Raw genomic sequence first — 18,973 nt, forward strand, 5'->3', positions numbered from 1 at the left:
AGGAGGAGCAACTGGGCCGCAGAGTACCAAAGAAGGATGCTGCCGTGCTCAGGTGAGAAATGGTGAGTGTTTGGCCTGTGGCCACTGGACCAGGTGGAAGTGAAGCGGCAGGTACTCAGGAGGTGGCCCTTCCAAAAGCGATGCTACCGGGGGCGTGGGTGAGTGAGCGACACTGAAGGGGGATGGTTTGATTGAAGGGCAGGACAAGAGGGCCTGGGGACAGTGAGGGACCCTGCCCCACCTGAGGGTCGTGGACCATGCTGTTGTCACTCCTAACGAACTTCTAGTCTGCTCTGGAGAGGGTCCCAGCAACCCACCCTGTCTGCGAACGGAAAATGAAGGAAACTCCACAGCCAGCACCACACACCGCACACCACACACTGCGCCGCATAGGGCCTTCTTTGCAGAGCTGAAGCTTTCGGCCGCAGTCGTTTATTTTTGCCCTCAGCATCAGTGCCCTGCGTCCTGGATGTCAGTTGAGTCTGCACTCAGAAGAGCACACGGCCCTGCCCCTAGTCCTGCAACGACTGCTTTCTAATTATGATCTTCGAGAGAGAACATAGAACTCGGCCTCCGTTTTCCACCTTGCAGGATGCTAACTGCCTTTAGGATATTGTCGTGAGAGAGTCTGGGAGGCCAGGGGTTAATTAAGCCTTCTCCTTGCAGACACAACACGGAATTTCTCCCCTCGTCACCTCCTCCCATCCAGAGCAATGGGGCCCCAGATCTAGCTGCTTCCACCCCACCTCTTTGTCACAACCACCCCTCTCCTCACACGTGTCCTCGCTTTTTTGCCTCCCTGCCTGGCTCCATGTCTCCCACCAAGGTCTGTGGTCAGCCGTGCTCCCTGGTGGGGGCGGGGGCTCCATGTGGGGCGCGGGCTTCACGTGGGGTGCTGCCTTGCCCGAGTGCCTTTTCTGCAGACTTTGGACCCTTCACTGGCCTAAGGAGCCGGGGGCAGGCAGCGCTCAACAGCACTGTCACTGCAGGGTCGCAGGCGGTGGGTGATGACGGCCACCCCATCCCCAGGTGCGCACCTGTCTCGGGAGTCAGTCTGAGGCTCCAGTGTACACCCTAGAGGAGTTTGCCAGGTCTGTAGGTCCAGTCGGCTGCTGAGCGCTGCTTTCTTCATCTGCTTCTCTCGCTTCTAGTCCCTGATCCCGCGCCCCTCAGTCCCCGTTCCCTTACCCTCCCTCGATCACCCCCTCCCTCCCCAGAGGCCTGAGTCTCACTCCGCCCTCCTCCCCAAGAGCCAACCCACGCTGGCCACTGGGCTCGGCTGCCAGCTTATAAAATCTGCCGGCCCTGCAGAGCCTCAGCGCTTCTGCTGCCACTTGTCGCCTCACTGGCAGGACTACACGGGGGATCCCTGACTGTGCCTCCAAACAGGCTTAGGGACATCTGCTTTCCGCTTCCAGAAAAGTTTGGAGAAAGTGAATTTGGGGTGGATTTGGGACTGGCGCCTCCCCCCAGGCCTTCTTTCCCTTTGAGAAGTCTCACCCTGCACAGCCTCATTCATTCTTCCCTTCCCGACACCCTGTCTCCCGCATACCTTCTCTTCACTCCTCTTTGGAGTCTACTTCCTTATCTCATTCTCCCTCCTTCTCTCTATTCCTGTCCTCAACTATTTCCACCTATTGGCAGCCTGCTCCCTGTCACCCTGCCTTTCTCCTTTTTCTCCACTATACCTTGGCCCCCCACTCCAGTTCATCCCTGAACTTCTCCTGGCCACCCACTCTCCATCCGCTCTCTCCCTCTTCCCTTCCCTCCCAGCAAATTTCCACCATGGATTCTGGGCCTCACTGGGCTGCCAACCCCATCCCTGGGGCCACCCTCTCTGCCCCCAACAGCACCATGCCCTGGCTGGGCCGGGATGAGGAGCTGGCCAAGGTGGAGATCGCAGTCCTGGCCACTGTGCTGCTGCTGACGACGGGGGGCAACCTGACTGTGCTGCTGACACTGGGCCAGCAGGGCCGCAAGTGTGCCCGCATGCACCTGTTTGTGCTGCACCTGGCCCTGGCTGACCTGGCCGTGGCACTCTTCCAGGTGCTGCCCCAGCTGCTGTGGGACATCACCTACCGCTTCCAGGGCCCAGACCTTCTCTGCCGGGCTGTCAAGTACCTGCAGGCACTCAGCATGTTCGCCTCCACCTACATGCTGCTTGCCATGACACTGGACCGCTACCTGGCGGTGTGTCACCCCCTGCGGAGCCTCCAGCAGCCCACCCAGTCTACCTACCCACTCATCGCTGCTCCCTGGCTGCTGGCTGCCATCCTCAGCCTCCCTCAACTCTTCATTTTTTCTTTGCGGGAAGTGATCCAGGGTTCAGGGGTGTTGGACTGCTGGGCAGACTTTCGCTTCCCTTGGGGGTCACGGGCCTACATCACCTGGACTGCCTTGGCCATCTTCATCCTGCCTGTGGCCATGCTCACAGCCTGCTACAGCCTCATTTGCTACGAGATCTGTAAGAACCTAAAAGTCAAGACACAGACCTGGAGGGTGGAAGGAGAGGGCTGGAAGACTTGGGAGAGGACCTCACCTCCCACCCCAGCTGCAGCCATGAGGGGACTGCCGTCCCGGGTCAGCAGTATCAGCACAATCTCAAGGGCCAAGATCCGAACTGTGAAGATGACCTTCATCATTGTGCTGGCCTACATCATCTGCTGGGCACCCTTTTTTAGTGTCCAGATGTGGACTGTGTGGGACAGGAATGCCCCTGATGAAGGCAAGTGTGTGGGGTGGGGATGGCGGGTGGAGTGAGTGGAAAAGAGTGGGAAGGGAGAACAGGAAGATGAGGAAAGGACTACAGTGCCTCCCAGGGTGCCCTTCCTGCCTGTCTGCTGTGCCCACCCCCATGATCAGCCCGTCCCCCAACCCCACATCCCTCACCTATGTAGAGGGATTTACCACTTACCATGTGCCTTTCTGAGCAATGCATGCAGGAACAGAGTACTCCCTTAGAAAAATGGGTGCCCTTTGGGGCCCTTTTAACTTCCTCTCCAGCACACCCAGGTCGCCTCCACAGCACACTGGCCTCCTGGATCCCTGTCCCTGAGTCCCTGTGTTGGAGCCTGCTGTCTCTTTTCCCCTGCCCCTGACTGTCAGCTGAGTTTCTGCCAGGACATAGCAGTGTCTATGACAGAATGAGTGGGACGGCCCCAGAGGGGTCGAGGAGGGCAGAATCCAGAAGCCCATGTGCACCCGTATGTATGACATAAATGGGAATGGGGAGACCCAAACGTGGCCTAGAGTCATGGTTATTTTCCCAGTTTTATGGAAGTTGCCTTACTCTAGGTCTACACCCATGAGAAAATTCAAGGTCTAGGTGTGGAACAAAGACAGCGTCTCCTATTTGGGCCAGTCCTGTCTACCTCTAAAGTCATCTTGGAGCAAATCCTGTAGTTACAAAAAAGTCAGCAAGTTAAGACTCTGGAGTTGGGAGTCCCAGGTTCAAGTCTCAGCTGTGCTTCTCCCTGGTGGAGGAACCCAAGTGAGCCCCCTCGCCTCTCTAGGACTCAGTTTTCTCCTCTGTTCCACGGAGACCCAGATTCCCTCCCAGGTCCCTTCCAGCTGTCATTCTAAGGCTTCCCATGCTTCTCTCTTGGCAGATTCAACCAATGTGGCTTTCACCATTACCATGCTTTTGGGCAACCTCAGCAGCTGCTGCAACCCCTGGGTCTACATGGGCTTCAACAGCCACCTGTGGCCACACACCCTACGCCATCTGGCCTGCTGTGGGGGCCCGCAGCCCCGGATGCGCAGGCAGCTCTCCAATGGCAGCTTCTCCAGCCGCCGCACCACGCTGCTGCTGACCCGCTCCAGCTGCCCTCCCACCCACAGCCTCAACCCCAGCCTCAGTGGGCGGCCTGGGCCTGAAGAGTCACCAAAAGACTCAGAGTGGGTGGACAGAGAAGGCATCACTGAGGCAGGTATCTTTTAGGGAATGTCCCTTAGAGTCTGATGCTGCCCATGGGGCTATAGGAGGGTCTCAGCTCATCTCAGCACTGGCTGCAAATGCTGGGAAGCTCTGGGCTGGAATTAGGGAGCCCAGTTTAGGCAGCACGAAAAGGCCAGAATGGCCACACTTAGTGTCTGGCCTGCCTGCATTCACTCCCCATCTCTCATGCTGGGAGTCAGGGGTAAAGAGACTGTCTATTCCCCTGATCCTGCCATGTTCACAAGGTGTNGGGCCTGAAGAGTCACCAAAGGACTCAGAGTGGGTGGACAGAGAAGGCATCACTGAGGCAGGTATCTTTTAGGGAATGTCCCTTAGAGTCTGATGCTGCCCATGGGGCTATAGGAGGGTCTCAGCTCATCTCAGCACTGGCTGCAAATGCTGGGAAGCTCTGGGCTGAAATTAGGGGAGCCCAGTTTAGGCAGCACGAAAAGGCCAGAATGGCCACACTTAGTGTCTGGCCTGCCTGCATTCGCTCCCCATCTCTCATGCTGGGAGTCAGGGATAAAGAGACTGTCTATTCCCCTGATCCTGCCATGTTCACAAGGTGTCTGGGAACACGCCCATGCGGCAGATATGCCCCAGATCTGGGGCAGGACTAGGTCAGCCCTGTCTGGGGCTCCACAGGTGGCAACTCAGAGGCTGATCTCTGACCTTGACTATGTGTCCCCAACATAACCTAACTAAGTACAGTCGGCCCAACCAGGAGAGGGCAGAAGGGAAAAACGGAGAGAAGGACCCTATTTGGATCCTGGATTTTTTATTTTTCACTTTATTTTTTGGTAGAGGGAGGATCATTTAATGAAGAAAAGTGAATGGGTCAGGGGGAGCTTCGCCCGCTATGCCCTTGTGTTTACTGGATAGAGATAGTACTTAGCACAACACCAGGTAACGAGCACTAACTCAAGATGTAGTATTTAGTACAGCACCAGGTAACGAGCATTCACTCTGCAAATTCAGGTTTCTCTTCTTCCCACACCACACCCTTTTTTAGGGCAGGGACAGAGTGTTGTATATTTTCAGTGGTCTGACCCGCTGAGGGCGAGGGGAGGAAGGGAGGGGAAGAGAGGGGCCACAGTAAAATTTAGAATGGAGGAAGACTCGGAGGCAGCAGGGCAGCTTGCCCCCCCTCACCCTGCAAGGTGTCCAAACAGCTCCTTCCCCCTGGGGCTGCACAGACCGCACAACACGTCTCTAGGTAAGTGTGATGGGGTCATGGCTCTGGATTTACTTGAGGCTCTTCAGAGCTTCAACATGAATTGTGCACACGCCGTGCTCAAGTCAGGAGCCCGGGATGTAACATTCGCCTCTGCCTGCAAGTAACTGCATGATCGTGGGCCAGCCACCCCGTCTCTGGACCTCAGTCGCCTCCCTTGTGGAACGAAGATGCACTCTAAGGTCTTTCTCAGCTCCCATCTTTCCTGACTTTGTGAGGCTGGAAATGATAGCACAACAGAGATATACAAAGGGTGCTCTAACCAACAGGCTCCAGAAGAATTCTTGGATTTTCGTGACAATGACCTTTACACTTTTAAACTAAATTCTGGTGACTGAGGGTCCTTTCATGGCTACACTGTGCATTCTTGCCCTCAATTCTGTGATACTGATGCAGGGAGAGACAGGCAAAATCTGGGGCTTTGCCCTGAATTATCTGCAGGGGGATCTAATTCAGCCTAATTCTGACTGTAATCTCAGAGAGGACCTTGATGGTGGGAAAAGCACCACTAAAAAGTCTGGAACTGGGTCCTGGTCTCATCACCATGTCACCACCGGTGACCAGTGTAGGTGACATGCGCGCTCGCAGAGTTGTGAGGATCAGACAGGACTGAGGATGCACAGGTTGTTTGGAAGTCCTTGAGCTCTGTACTATGCAGGAAGCAGTTAATCTAACTAGGAGCTCCTGAGAGCAGCTCCAGGAAACAGGTTCAATCTGTCCTCCTCTCCCAGGGAGCCTTTAAGAAATGACTGTGGCTTTGGAGATACACTTTTAAGAGGCCACTGAGCTCTCAGAAGCCTCCTTAGGTTTCTTTAAAAGAAAAGAACTAAGCCAAGTTCTGTGAGTGACCTTCAGTGCTAGAAAACTGGAGGACGGGGTCCAGGGCCCAGTGGGACCAAGGCTCGAGGGAGAGGACCCACAGTCTCTTCCCCGTGCTCTGTCGCCCATGTGAGTCCCTGACATCCAACCACTTCTTCCCTGTCCACCTGCCCACGTGGATCCAGGCATAGGTGCTTCCCGCACCAGTCTGAGCTGTTGGAGTTGCTCCTGCTTACATGAGCCGCTCCAGACCACAGTTCCTGCCTCCAGCACCCACAGTAGGTACTAAGTAATCTTTGCTCATGGTGATGGATGGGAAATAGAAGGGACACCGGTCTTGTACCCCAAAGATATGGGTTTGAGCCCTGATCTCACCCCTTTTCTACCTTGTGTGAACCCGGGCAAGTTCTCCAATCTCCCTAAGCAACAGTTTCCTCATTTGTTAAAAAGGAGTAAGAGTGCCACCTTGTTGGAGGGACTTGGAAGGCTGTAGACAATAGAACATCCTATTGATGTTAGAGATGAAAACGGTAGCCTGGCTTTGGACTGCATCTGATGGGTAATCTCTAGGGCACTGGGTCCAGGAGACTGTACAGTTCTGAGGGGACAAGGGGAGACATGGAGTCATGGCTGGCCAGAGCACCTTCTATGCCCACTTACTCTTGCCTTCTGTAGCAAATAATACACTATACATTATACTTCTACTTTGCCTTGCACGGGAGAGATTTACCTGTGGTGGTGGCTTGGGTCCCCCACTCCTCCTCCCATAGAAAGGCTGCATTTGATCTTTTTCAGAAAGCCGGGGCTGTCCAATGATCAGGCCAGTGAGGAGCAGCTGGACACCGAGCAGGGGCCTCAGGAGCCTATCCCAGGTGGCTCTGAGGAAATGGCAGGTGGCTCTGAGGAAATGGCAGGGTCTCGTCTGGATCCATGAATGACAGCTTTTGTAGGGTGTGTAAGTTGTTCACATAGGCCTTTTGGGAATGGGTTCGAGGAGGTGGGTCTCTGTGGGAAGCAAGGGGTCCTGTGCTCTCTGGGCCAATCTCACTTCGACAGCTGGCTGCAGAAGGCCAACTCTCTGTGAAATACAGCACTTCAGTCCCTTGGAACCCACGTAGGGGTGGGGGGTGAGGGGCCAAGCAGAGCAGAGGGTGGCCGGAGAAGGTTAATTGGTTGAGTGTGGGGACTTCTCAGAATGGCTTTTTATGTTGTCCAGAATAGGCTAGCACTTTTCCAGGTGACTCTGTTTGTGCTTTTATGTACATAGATCTTTTAATAGGCTATAGACTCAGTCCAGGCTGCAGCACCCCACTGCGGGGTAAGAAGCCCAGAGATGTGGTTGCAACTGACCAATAAAACTCCTTAACAAACAGGACATTTCTAGGCATCTTTGTTTCCTAGGGACAATCATCATGGGATAGGCAAACTAAAGTAAAATTTTAGCAGAGCAGGGGTGGGGATCCATCTCCCTGGAATCTCTTCACTCAGTTTAAGAGGAAAAAAAAAAAAGAGTATTCTGCTATTCCCCCTGGAGCCACACAGTGGCAGTGTGGAGCTGAAAGTGGGTCTGAAGCAGTAATGACCTGAGGGGCAGGCTGGGAAAGTCACCAGCCTCCCAGCTCTAAGGCCAACTAACTTTCCCTTAAGTTCTAGAGCCTTGGTCTCTCATTTGACCCAGTTCTGAGATACCNCAATCATCATGGGATAGGCAAACTAAAGTAAAATTTTAGCAGAGCAGGGGTGGGGATCCATCTCCCTGGAATCTCTTCACTCAGTTTAAGAGGAAAAAAAAAAGAGTATTCTGCTATTCCCCCTGGAGCCACACAGTGGCAGTGTGGAGCTGAAAGTGGGTCTGAAGCAGTAATGACCCGAGGGGCAGGCTGGGAAAGTCACCAGCCTCCCAGCTCTAAGGCCAACAAACTTTCCCTTAAGTTCTAGAGCCTTGGTCTCTCATTTGACCCAGTTCTGAGATACCTGGGTACTTGCTTCTTTCTCGCTAAATTCACAGAGAATGTATTGGCAAGGAAGGGCAATGAACAAGAGGATTTTGCTGCAGGTAAAAGACTAAATGTAGAAAGTCCTGCCCAAAAGGGTGAATGTCTGAGAGAGCTAATGGCACCTCAAAAACAAAAACAAAAACCCCAGATAAGATGGAGTTATTGTAATGTGTTTGGTTTAGAGGTTGGGGGCTTGGGTTAGAAGGACTCTTGCAAGCCCCTCTGGCCCCAGAAATCTGTCCTGATCCCAGGAGCAAAACACCCCAGCTGGGGTACTTGGGGTGTTATGATGCTGGGCATAAAATGCCTCTTCATCCACATGGATCTTGTTGGCCGATAGGACAGTGTCCCTTGTAGAATTCTGCTGAACTTTTATGGTGAGCATTTGGGCTCTTGCTCCTTTAGAAGAAGAATTCATTGAAGACAAGTCAAATTCATTCGGGTCCACTGTATAACCCCAGTTCATCATCATCATGAAATCAACCAGCAACTGCTTGCCAGTAGAAAATCAGCTTCTCCGTCCCTTGTTATAAGATAGTTCTGGAAAAGTGCTCATCCAGTTCCCGCCCACAGGGACCCAGCGTGGGGCAGCACAGTTGTTCCCTGGTGGTCCCGATGACATACAACATGGGAGAAAGTGACTGCTCCCCACTGGAAGGTACGCTCCTCGAAGGGCGACTGCTCATACAGGTGACCTTTCAGACAGATTTAAGCAGCTAACCTTCCAAACTCACAGTAGTATCACAAGCAAAAGGCTGTTTTATTTCTAGAAGTATGGCTAGCAATGACTTTACGGAGCAGTTCAGATTGTTAGCTGGCTCCAGTCACCAGCTTATAGACCCACACTCCTTAGGACATGAAACGAGCCCTTAGCTTTATTCAACATCAGTCAAACCTCTGTAAGTCGCTTGGAGTCCCACTTTCTACTCAATTCTTAAACAAGGCTCTCCAAGAAAGCCTTCCCTTTATAGGCAATGGGGGTGGGTGCTATTTTTAACCTCCATGGCATACTTATTTGCTATAAAATATCATACCTTTGAAGCCAATCATGACAGAGTTCATTAGAGACCTTAATCAGATGGTTGGTGATGCTCAGGTCTCTGTCCTCTCCAACAGCGACTGCCGGAAGCAGGGCATCTCACTGTGTCTGAGCCTGGCACGGCCCCTTCTCCACGCTGTTCAGGGAGCCTGCGTCCAGTCAGGCCCCGCTCGCTTTTCTTCTGCCTCTTCTCCCACCAACAGATGCCTACCCTCGTCCCTAAACTACGGTCAGAAGATGTATCTTTCTGGGGCGTTTTCTAGGATTAAGTCCACCTGATTCTAACACTCTTGTACCCAGTTGGCCTAACAGTGACAGGCTCTGGTTTCACTGTTCTGCGTTAATTCCCTCTGTCACGTGTTATTTTGCACATGTTCTTGCCTGTGTCCACAGCTAGGCCTGGCATGCTTTGACCCTGCCCCCCCAGCCACTGGAGCCTTCTGTTTACGTGTGCCCCTCCCCACTCCCAGGGCCTAGAATTCTGGAGGGTGGGGCGCTTTACTGCAAGGCTGCCCCCGACCCCTCTCCTCGTGGGGAGCTGTCTTGGCAGTGGCCCTGTGCAGTCTCGGGTGTGCCGTGACGTGTCGGAATCTCTACAGTCCTCTGCTAATTTTTTTTCTTTTTAAAAGAGATCAAAAAAAGTAGTTTCACTGCTGGATGCAGAGACAGTGTTGTTGTCTGTGTTTAGTCCTCACTCTACCTCTCTGGTCAACAGAGTCTCTTTTTCCCCATTCAGAAAGTTTCTGAGGAGATGTCTTAGCCCATAAGATAAATACCATAACAAAATACCACAGACTGGGTGGCTTACAAACAACAGAAGTTTGTTTCTCACAGTTTCGGAGGCAGAAGTCCAAAATTAGGGTTTCAGCCTGGTTTAGTGAGGGCCTTATCCTAGGTCCCAGACTCCTCCAGGCATCCTTGCTGGGTGGGAGGGACTGCCGAGCTCTGTGGGTCTCTGTCAGAGGCATGAATCTCATTCATAAGGGCACCACCCTCATGACCTAATCACCTCCCAAAGGCCCCACCTCCTCACCCACACTGGGGGTTAGGATTTCAACATACGAATTGCGAGGGTGGGAGGCACACAAAAATTCAAATCTAGCAGAAGAACAACAGCAGCAGGCTAAAGGTAGAGGGACGTGTAGACTAGCAATAATTTCCAGCCCCAGAACCAGTTTTCAGATCTTCTTGGGGAAGGGGAACCTGGGGAGATGAAATCCTCTGGCTGTTCCCAGTTCTCTAGAAAGTCATTTATAGCCAGCAGGGGGAGCAAGTTCACAAACTGTCTCTAAGGTCTGAATGCCCAGGACAGGGCACTGGATGGGCTGAATTTGGCAGAGTAAACCTACGCTTTCCACATTTTTAGGTGCTTAGCTACAGTTAGCATTTTTTTTTCATTTTCAGTCTTAATTAGCTGTTGAAGAAAGTGTATTGTATGTTTCTCTAGTCACTGCTTATTGCATGTAATCAATTTTGAAACATTTTAAGTTAATTCCCTTAAGTTTGCTAGAATTAAGATATCTGCAAACAATGACAAATTCCATCCTCCTTTCCAATAACTATAGCCCTTATTTTTGTTAAATGTTTTATTGAACTGCTTAGAGCGCCTAGAGCACGATCAGATGGTGATGGAAATGGGTGTGTGGACACTCTTACTTTGCTCATTATCCGAAAGAACCGTAACTGGGACCTTACAGCTAAATAGCGTGCATCTGCCAATTTGAGATAAACTATTCCTAGTCAAGTTAACAAAGTGTCCTTTTATCCCCAATTGGTTAAAAAAGAAACAACAAACCAGGAATAGATGTTGAATTTTATTGGATGAAACTTGGAAAAAAATTTCTTGTAATAACAGATTGCAATGCTGGTTGGCATTTACCAGGCTCTACTAGTCAGCTTTTGTCCATGAGAAGCAGGGAATCCAAAGGCTGAGTGACAATGGGCTTTCTAAGCTAGTGGGACGGTTCAAAGTTCTGAGGGCAGAGCAGTTTCCTCAGCAGACACATGTCGGGGTGGGCAAGAGGGAAAGAGAAACTGATGATTGCTATTTTATTTAAAACTTTAAAGGAAGTTGTTTATTGCCAATAATCAAAGAGCTCAAGGAGTAATTTAATTGTAAGATTGAGTCCAAATTGTAAGTAGAGTCCAAACAGGACTCTACTATGGCTTATTAAAATATTTTTTTTAATTTTCAATGGAGATGTCACCACTTTATCTCCTAATATGTTCTGATGTTTTTGTACTTACCCTTGAGTTCTTTCTAACATTTCATCTGAATCTTTCTTGCAGAGATAAGAGCCTATTTTTCCCTATGCCTTGCTAAAAAACAAAAAGTAAACCTCCTACAGATTGTGTACAAAAATTTGTAGAGAACTTTACTCCATTTACAAAAAACAACAACAAAACACAACCCTAGTTCTGGCCAGTGGCTCAGTTGTTTAGAGCATCATCACACACAGCAAAAGGACCTGAGCTGGATCCCCAATCAGGGCGCTCGTGGGAGGCAACCAATCAACATTTCTCTCTCACATCAGTGTCAATGTGTGTATGTGTGTGTCTCTCTCTCCACCCCTTTCCTTTCTCTCTAAAATCAATAAACATACCCTCAGGTAAGAATTGTTTTTTAAAGCCTAGAATTTACAAGGCCACCACAGAGTACTCCACTGGCTTGGAGACAGCAGGGTTCACAGGAGTCAAGAAATTGTGCTTGTGGCTTCTTGGGTTGACATTGATATAATCCGTCGTTTCCTTTACGTTCTCATAGTCCAGGGCAGCTTTGTTTTTTCGCCCTCCAGTGGCTGAAAAGACTACTTGTGTGTAATTCACATCCTTGGTGGTCTTATGGAAAAAGAGCAGAGAAGTGTAGGTCAAGATTCTTACCCTGTTTGAAGGAGGTAGGACCCCAGGACTGAAGTCTCATCCAAAGAGGCTTGCCTTGGGCTGGATGAGAAAGAACCTGGGCCCCAGGCAGCCGTGTCTGAGAGCAGGGCCAGGGCAGGGGGAAGATGGCCAGTGACTTGGTTGCTCCTGTCCTCAGGAGATGAATGGGTTTAAGGAAGAAAGATGTAGAGAATCAATTCAATGAGGTCAGGACCCAGAGTAGTGGCCCAGTGACCAGGATTTGAGGGGAAGGAGGCTTCCCATTAGCACTTCCATCTTTATGGCCCACTCAAATCCACTTTGGATGACCCATGTAGGTAGATATGGGGCTGTGAGGACAGCCTAACCACCCTCACCTGAGGATGCTGCAGTGACACGAGAAGCCCCTTTTCCCTTGCTCTCATCCAGGTAGCCAGGGCGGCCAGAGTTCTCAGCCCCCGGGGTGCATATGAAGGACTAGGATCACTAGGAGTGTCCATTACCTGGCAGGTGGGAGGCGAGCTGCTGGCGCTGTCCGAGGTGCCGGAGCTATCTGAGGATGTGTCACTGTCATCTAGGGAGGAATAGAAACTGTTCTTCTAAAGAAAGCTGAAGGGTGTTAGGAGAGAATAGAGACCATGGAAGGGAGAATGAGACAAAGAGAGAGGCAGAGCCAGCAATGCAAAGAGGAGCGGGGAAGAGAGATACAGAACTCCCAGATGGGGAAGAAGGAGGGGAATAGAGAGGGTGGAGGGAGAGCCACCAAAACCAGGCAGGGTCATAACCAAGGGTAGGCACTGCTGCTCTGTCTGGCTCCATCTAAAACTAACTAGGCTTGCCTACACTTGGGTGGAAGAAACAGGGACATGCTGAGACAATGTGGCCCAAAGCAAACTGCCCTCAGAAGTCATGGGCATAGGTTCTAGTCCAACTTGTCACTAACTCTAGGCAGGTTACATCCTTTTTTGTTTCCTGGTTTTGTCTCCTGGACAAGAAGAAGATTGAACAATGATCTCCGAGCCCCCTGACAACAAAAGAGTCTTTGACTTTGGCTGGGCTCTGGTGCACCTTTGGGGTCAGGGGTCATGATGAGACCAGTGCCTCTCCCATTCCACTGAAACACTGAATTCTTCTGAGTAGCGTCTCCTGGTCCCCACATGCCCTGAGGCCTCATCTCAGTGCTGAGGAAGTCTGGCAATCAGATCTCTCCAACTCAAAAGATCAAATTAGAAGGATGGAGCAAGCCCAAATCAATCAAGAGATAAACCAATGGAAAAAAGTATAAACTCTGGTGAGCAGACCTCCAGGGGTAATTGTCTCACTGCAGAAAAAATAATTTCCACCATATGAACAGTGACCTGGTGGGTCTCCCAAGCCCTGAGATAGAAAACAAGAGGGTGGTGAGCCTGTTGGTCCAATTGCCACAGGCAGCCATACATTTGAACTGTTGCAAACACTCATGTTTTTTAAAACACCCAGATACACACGAGGATCTAAGACTGTACAGAAGGAACCTCTGGGAATATGGCTGAGTTAGCTTCCGGGACCAGCCAATGACACTGACCGGCTGCCATGATGCTAGGATATTACCAGCCAGGGCTAGAGTTAGGCGGTCAGTCAAAATTTGGGCCAGGTGAAAGAAAAGATGCCTCAGTATTACAAAGACAGGAGTAGAAAGAGTCCCCAAGCCCCCTCTGCAGTTGCTCACACGCAGCCAAACCCAGGAAAGAGCTTAGACCCACACAAGCCCAACAGGGTCTGCCCCACGTGACAGGATGGACAGCTTTCCAGAAAAGGCTGGGGGGGCGAGGCCTTTGCTGGGCTGCCGGTGAGGCACCTGGGGTGGGTTTGGGCTGCTGCAGGGAGGCTCTGGGGGGTCCAGACAGAGCAGAATACACTTTGTGACCATTTCACTCCCGCCCCACCACTCACTTCTACAGTGGGGCTCAGACACTGGGGTGCTCCTCGCTGCCTGAGTCTCCATCTTCTGGGCAGCAGGTGAGTGGTGCTGGGCAGGACTGGGCCTGGCGTCCTGGAGCCTGGCTCTTTTTAGTAACTGTTCATTCTTTTTGGCTGGAGGAAACAGGGCAAGAGTGAAAAGGGAAGGCTCCCTGGGTCAGGCACACCCCATTTCTGAATACAACTCTCATTAGGGAAAAACATTCAGAAGGATCTTTTTAAATCTCAGCACTCTTTCACTGCCACGCCCCTCACCTCACTTGGAGATAAAGCCAGAGCTCCAACCTTAAAGACCCTCCATGGCGTCACTCCTCCTTCCTCTCTGGCCTTGCCTCCTTCCCCCACGCCTGCTCCTTCGTTCCCACCACCCCAGTCTCTTTGCTGCTTCTGTAATGGGCCAAACCCTCACCTGTCTCAGGGCCTTTGCAGGTGCAGCTCACTTCCTCACTCCCCTCAAGTTTATACTCAAATGTCAGCAACTCAGGGAAGCTAACCACCATTCCATTCATATAGCATTGCCTTGCTTATTTTACTCCCTAGCACTTACTGTCATCTAACCCACATATTTTGCTTATTTTATGTGTTGTCTGTATCCTCATGGAATGTAAGTTACTGAAGGGCAGGGAGTTTGGTTTTGTTCCCTGCTATATTGAATGAATGAGAAAAGCCTAAAAACCCTTTACTGGAAAAAACCTTCAGAACATTATCCTGTCCAATCTCCTGTCTTAGCCAAAGAAATATTTTACTTTCCTAATTGTTGTGTCTTCCTGAGACACAACGTCTCCACTCTCCATTGCAAAGCGAATCAAGAGTTTAAGATGATCTCTCTTAGTCTAGCCATATTCCCTTCTGTTGCAATTCAAAGCCATTTATTCATGCTCAGTCCATTCATGGTGCTGAAGAATGGTTAAATGAGGCCCAGGTTAAATGAGGCCACCCTCACAAGCATTATAGAAGTTTGTCTCTAGGCAAAAGGTCCAGGTAGTGGAAGGACTCTGGGCTGTTATTCCCAACCAGAAATAGGTTGGGTCAGTGTGGGGATTACATGGTGAGGGGCCATCTGGCCAGTGGATCTGCACGGTTCTCAAGCGATGTTCAGAGGCTCCAAAGGGAGCTGGTCCTGCTACAAGCTTGGGAATGGTCCCTGAGAGTAACTAGGAGGGGAGAGGATGCTTAACCAGTTACCCATGTGCCTGCTGAGCAGGTGGTTGATGGCTGCAAGGAGACAGGTCTGTAGGACCAAGGACACGACTGCGATCATTAAGCCATGCCAGAGCTTCATGTCTCTGTTGGGAAAGAAATGGGGTCAGAGTTGGAAGCTACAGAGATGCTGCTACAGCTGCAAACCCATCTCTGCCCCAAGCCAGATGTGGCTATCTGGTGTTGCTGTGACCCTCGGGGCAGACCTTTTCCCTCTCTGGACAGTAAGGCATGAGAAGCTAAGGGAAGGTGGTGTGCATGCTTGGAAGCCAGCTGTACCAGTTAGCCTCACTCACTCTGTCAGCATGATGAGCTTCTTGCAGGGCATCTGAGGGTTGTGAATGAGGCTCACCACCTCCTGGGCAGCAGGAAGAGACTTGAGAGGAACCACTCTGGGCACCTTGTTTCCAAGTAGCTGCACCAGCAGGACCACCCAGACCTGCAGGAGGCAAGGCAGCTGGTCAGAACTCCTGGCCTCACACCCAGTACTCCTGGGGCAAGATCAGCTGCTCAGGGGTCATTTGCTTTCCTGTCCCCCACTGTCAGCTTTTGAATGTACAAAATAAGCAGTAGCATCCATTGCTGAGCCCCTGGCACGCCCACCACTTTATCCAATTCACACACCCTGTGACCTGGGTACCATTCCCCTCCTTATTTAATGAACACAGTGAGGCTTAAAGATCTGAGGGACATGACTGAGGTCTCACAACTGGCAAGAGGCTGGGCCCGGATTTGTGTTCCAAGTCCATGCCTCCATGCCCAACCATCCTCTCTCCCCCTAAAGAGCCTTCACCTGCTGCTTGAAGTAGAAACGGGTCCAACTAGAGTGAATACATTGGGAGAGAGTCTTTGAACAAATCGAAACCTCAAATACACACACGTGCACTCATACACCCTATATGGCCTCACTGGGCTCTGGGAACAAGACTGTGGCTACTGTTGCACCCCTGCGAACACATTTAATTAAAAAATTACCTTATGAATTCCATCAACATGTGCTGAACATGGCTTTACTCTAAGACAAAGGGGATAATTCAAAGCTTTTGAAATGACATTTACAGAGCACAGAGGTAGGGCATGCCACTGCCCACTGTCCTGATACAGACTGGGAATTTTTTTAAGTATTTTTATTGATTATGCTATTACAGTTTTCCCAATTTTCCCCCTTTATCCCCCTCCGCACTGCACTCCCCAACCCTCCAGCATCCCCCGCTTAGTTCATGTCCATGGGTTATACATATAAGTTCTTTAAGTCCTCTGTTTCCTATACCATTTTTATCTCTCCCTGTCTATTTTATGCCTACTAATTATGCTTCTTCTTCCCTGTACCTTCCCCCCATTCTTCCCCTCCCCCTCCCCAATGAAATTCCTCCATGTGATTCCATTTCTCTGATTCTGTTCCTGTTCTAGCTGTTTGCTTAGTTTTGGTTTTCATTGTTCTTCTTTTCTTTTAGGTTCATTTGTTGATAGTTGTAAGTTTGTTATCATTTTATTGTTCATATTTTTATCATCTTTTTCTTAGATAAGACCCTTTAACGTTTCATGTAATAATGGCTTGGTGATGATGAACTCCTTTAACTTGGCCTTATCTGGGAAGCACTTTGTCTGCCCTTCCACTCTAAATGATAGCTTTGCTGGGACTTGAGACTTAAGATGGTGGCAAAATAGGTGGGAGCAGATTCCACTACCCCCTGCACATGGATGAAATACCTAGCTGATCTACTGAGGAACAGAGTGAACAGCCAACAGTACCCCAGCATATATGAAGATAGGAGACCAAAAATTGTAGAGGAGTACATTAAAAAATAAGATGAGTAGGTGGAAGCTGTGAACACCAGGACACCTGCTGGAAGAGGAAACCCACCAACAAAGGAACCACCAACAAATAAAAACAGAAGAAGGTGAAGGAGGGAGTAGAAGCCACACTACTCAACCCAGGACCTATCTGGAAATACAACTAAATAGTGGAGAAATTACCCAGAACAAATAACTGAACAAGAGCAAGAGCAAATCCTCAAAACCTTGTACACAGAGAAAAACCAGCTTCAACACAACCTGCCCATACCTGCAAAACAAAACACAAGAGGTGGTGGACAGAGAGACCCTCAGTTGCTGGTGGAAAGGACCCACCAAAGAAAGACCCAACAACAATCAAAACCCAAAGGCATACACAGAGCCAACATAAATGAGAGCCCAAGACCAGTGAGCTCAGGATATCAAGGGGACAGCACCATTGAATCTCACAGGCATTGTACCATAGAAGTCCACACCATAAACCCAGGGAGTCAGAACAGATCAATTTAATAAGCAGAGGCTAACAATAAGAATCTCACAAACAATGGGAAGACAAAAAAAAAAAAAAAACAATCCCCAAATGGAAGGAAAGGAGGAAGCCTCAGAAAGAATGCTAAATGAAATAAAGACAAGTCAACTATCAGATATTGAGTTCAAAGCAATGGTTATAAGGAAGCTCAATGAGCTCACAGAGAATTACCAAAAACTACAGGGAAACTACAATAAACTCATTGCAAACTATATCAAAATGAAAAAGGAAATAGAAACTATCAACAAGGGCCAAGAGGAAATGAAGAATACAATATCTGAACTGAGGAACACAGTAGAAGGAATCAAAAGCAGATGTGATGAAGCAGAAGATTGAATCAGTGAGCTGAAGGACAGAGTAGATAACAATACCCAGAAAGAGCAAGAAAATGAAAAGAGGCTCCGAAAGAATGCAGAGGGGTTAAGGGAAATGCAGGACAACATGAAACATAATAATAGCCATATAATAGGGATACCAGAAGGAGAAGAAGAGCAAGGAAGAGAAAACATGTTTGAAAAAGGAATGATGGAAAACTCCCCTAATGTGATGAGAGGAAAAAGTCATACAAATCCAGGAAACACAGAGTCTCAATCAAGTGGAACCCAAAGAGGCCCACTTCAAGACACATCATAATTAAAATGGCAAAATTCCAAGACAAAGAGAGAATCTTAAAGGCAGCAAGGGGAAAACAGGAAGTGACATACAAGGAAGCCCTGCTAAGACTAGCAGCAACTTTTCAACAGAAATGCTTCAAGCCAGAAGAGAATGGCAAGAAATATTTCAAGTAATGAAAATCAGAGGCCTACAACCAAGACTGCTTTATCCAGCAAGGTTCTCAATTAAAATGGAAGGCTAAATAAGGAGCTCCCTGGACAAAAGAAACCTCAAAGAATATACCTTCTCCAAACCACCTCTACAGGAGATGCTAAAGGGTTTGCTTTATAAACAGGAAGAAAAACAGTGAAAGTGAAAGGAAAAAAACAGTGAGAGGAACGCAGGTATGAAAAATGACAATGAATAAGTACCTATCAATAATAACCTTAAATGTAAATGGATTAAATGCTCTAATCAAAACACACAGAATAGCGGAATGAATAAGAAAATATGACCCACACATATGCTGCCTACAAGAGACACACCTCAGAACAAAAGACCTACACAGACTGAAAGTGAAGGGCTGGAAACAAATATTCCAAGCAAATGGACAGGGGGGAAAAAAACAAAACCAGGATAGCATTACTCATATTGAAAAAAATAGATTTCAAAAAAAGAGCCATAAAAAGAGACCCAGAGGGTCACTTCATAATACTCAAGACAAGAAGACATTAATATATATGCACCCAACGTAGGAGCACCCAAACACATAAAGAAAATCTTGGGGAACTTCAAGAAAGATATTGACAGCAACACAATTTTAGTAGGAGATTTTAACACCCCACTGTCAAAAATTAACAGATCTTCCAAACAAAATATCAGCAAAGATATTGTGGCATTAAACAATGCTCTAGATGAAATAGACTTAACTGATATATATAGAGAGAGCCCTTCATTCCAAAGAAGCAAAATACACATTCTTTTCAAATGCACATGGAACATTTTCAAAGAT

At 49.2% G+C, this 18,973-nt stretch overlaps 2 protein-coding genes across 2 annotated transcripts in view; one reads left to right on the forward strand and one right to left on the reverse strand.

Moving 5' to 3' along the window:
* Positions 1-1,785: 1,785 nt before the first annotated feature.
* On the forward strand, positions 1,786-3,940 carry AVPR1B (arginine vasopressin receptor 1B). The gene is made up of 2 exons (XM_037067126.1): positions 1,786-2,725; positions 3,609-3,940. The coding sequence occupies exons 1-2, from the start codon at positions 1,786-1,788 to the stop codon at positions 3,938-3,940; spliced, it is 1,272 nt and encodes a 423-aa protein (XP_036923021.1).
* Positions 3,941-11,604: 7,664 nt separating this feature from the next.
* Positions 11,605-18,973, reverse strand: part of RHEX (regulator of hemoglobinization and erythroid cell expansion) — a 30,620-nt gene continuing 23,251 nt past the window's right edge. The window contains exons 2-6 of the mRNA XM_037067190.1: positions 15,341-15,483; positions 15,030-15,130; positions 13,818-13,958; positions 12,389-12,459; positions 11,605-11,864 (exon numbers count right to left, since the gene is read on the reverse strand). Coding sequence (XP_036923085.1) covers positions 11,664-11,864; positions 12,389-12,459; positions 13,818-13,958; positions 15,030-15,130; positions 15,341-15,372 — 546 coding nt within the window. The 5' untranslated portion in view covers positions 15,373-15,483 and the 3' untranslated portion in view covers positions 11,605-11,663. The remainder of the gene's footprint in view (positions 11,865-12,388; positions 12,460-13,817; positions 13,959-15,029; positions 15,131-15,340; positions 15,484-18,973) is intronic.

This window comes from Sturnira hondurensis, unplaced genomic scaffold, assembly GCF_014824575.4.
Source record: "Sturnira hondurensis isolate 20B ecotype Veracruz unplaced genomic scaffold, ASM1482457v3 Scaffold0017082, whole genome shotgun sequence".
Lineage (NCBI taxonomy): Eukaryota > Metazoa > Chordata > Mammalia > Chiroptera > Phyllostomidae > Sturnira > Sturnira hondurensis.

What these genes read in the sequence shown, in the direction of transcription:
- AVPR1B (XM_037067126.1), top strand. Translation starts at nt 1,786, where the DNA reads ATGGATTCTGGGCCTCACTGGGCTGCCAACCCCATCCCTGGGGCCACC. An exon ending in CAGGAATGCCCCTGATGAAG is followed by an intron (nt 2,726 to 3,608) that starts GCAAGTGTGTGG and finishes CTCTCTTGGCAG; the next exon opens with ATTCAACCAATGTGGCTTTC.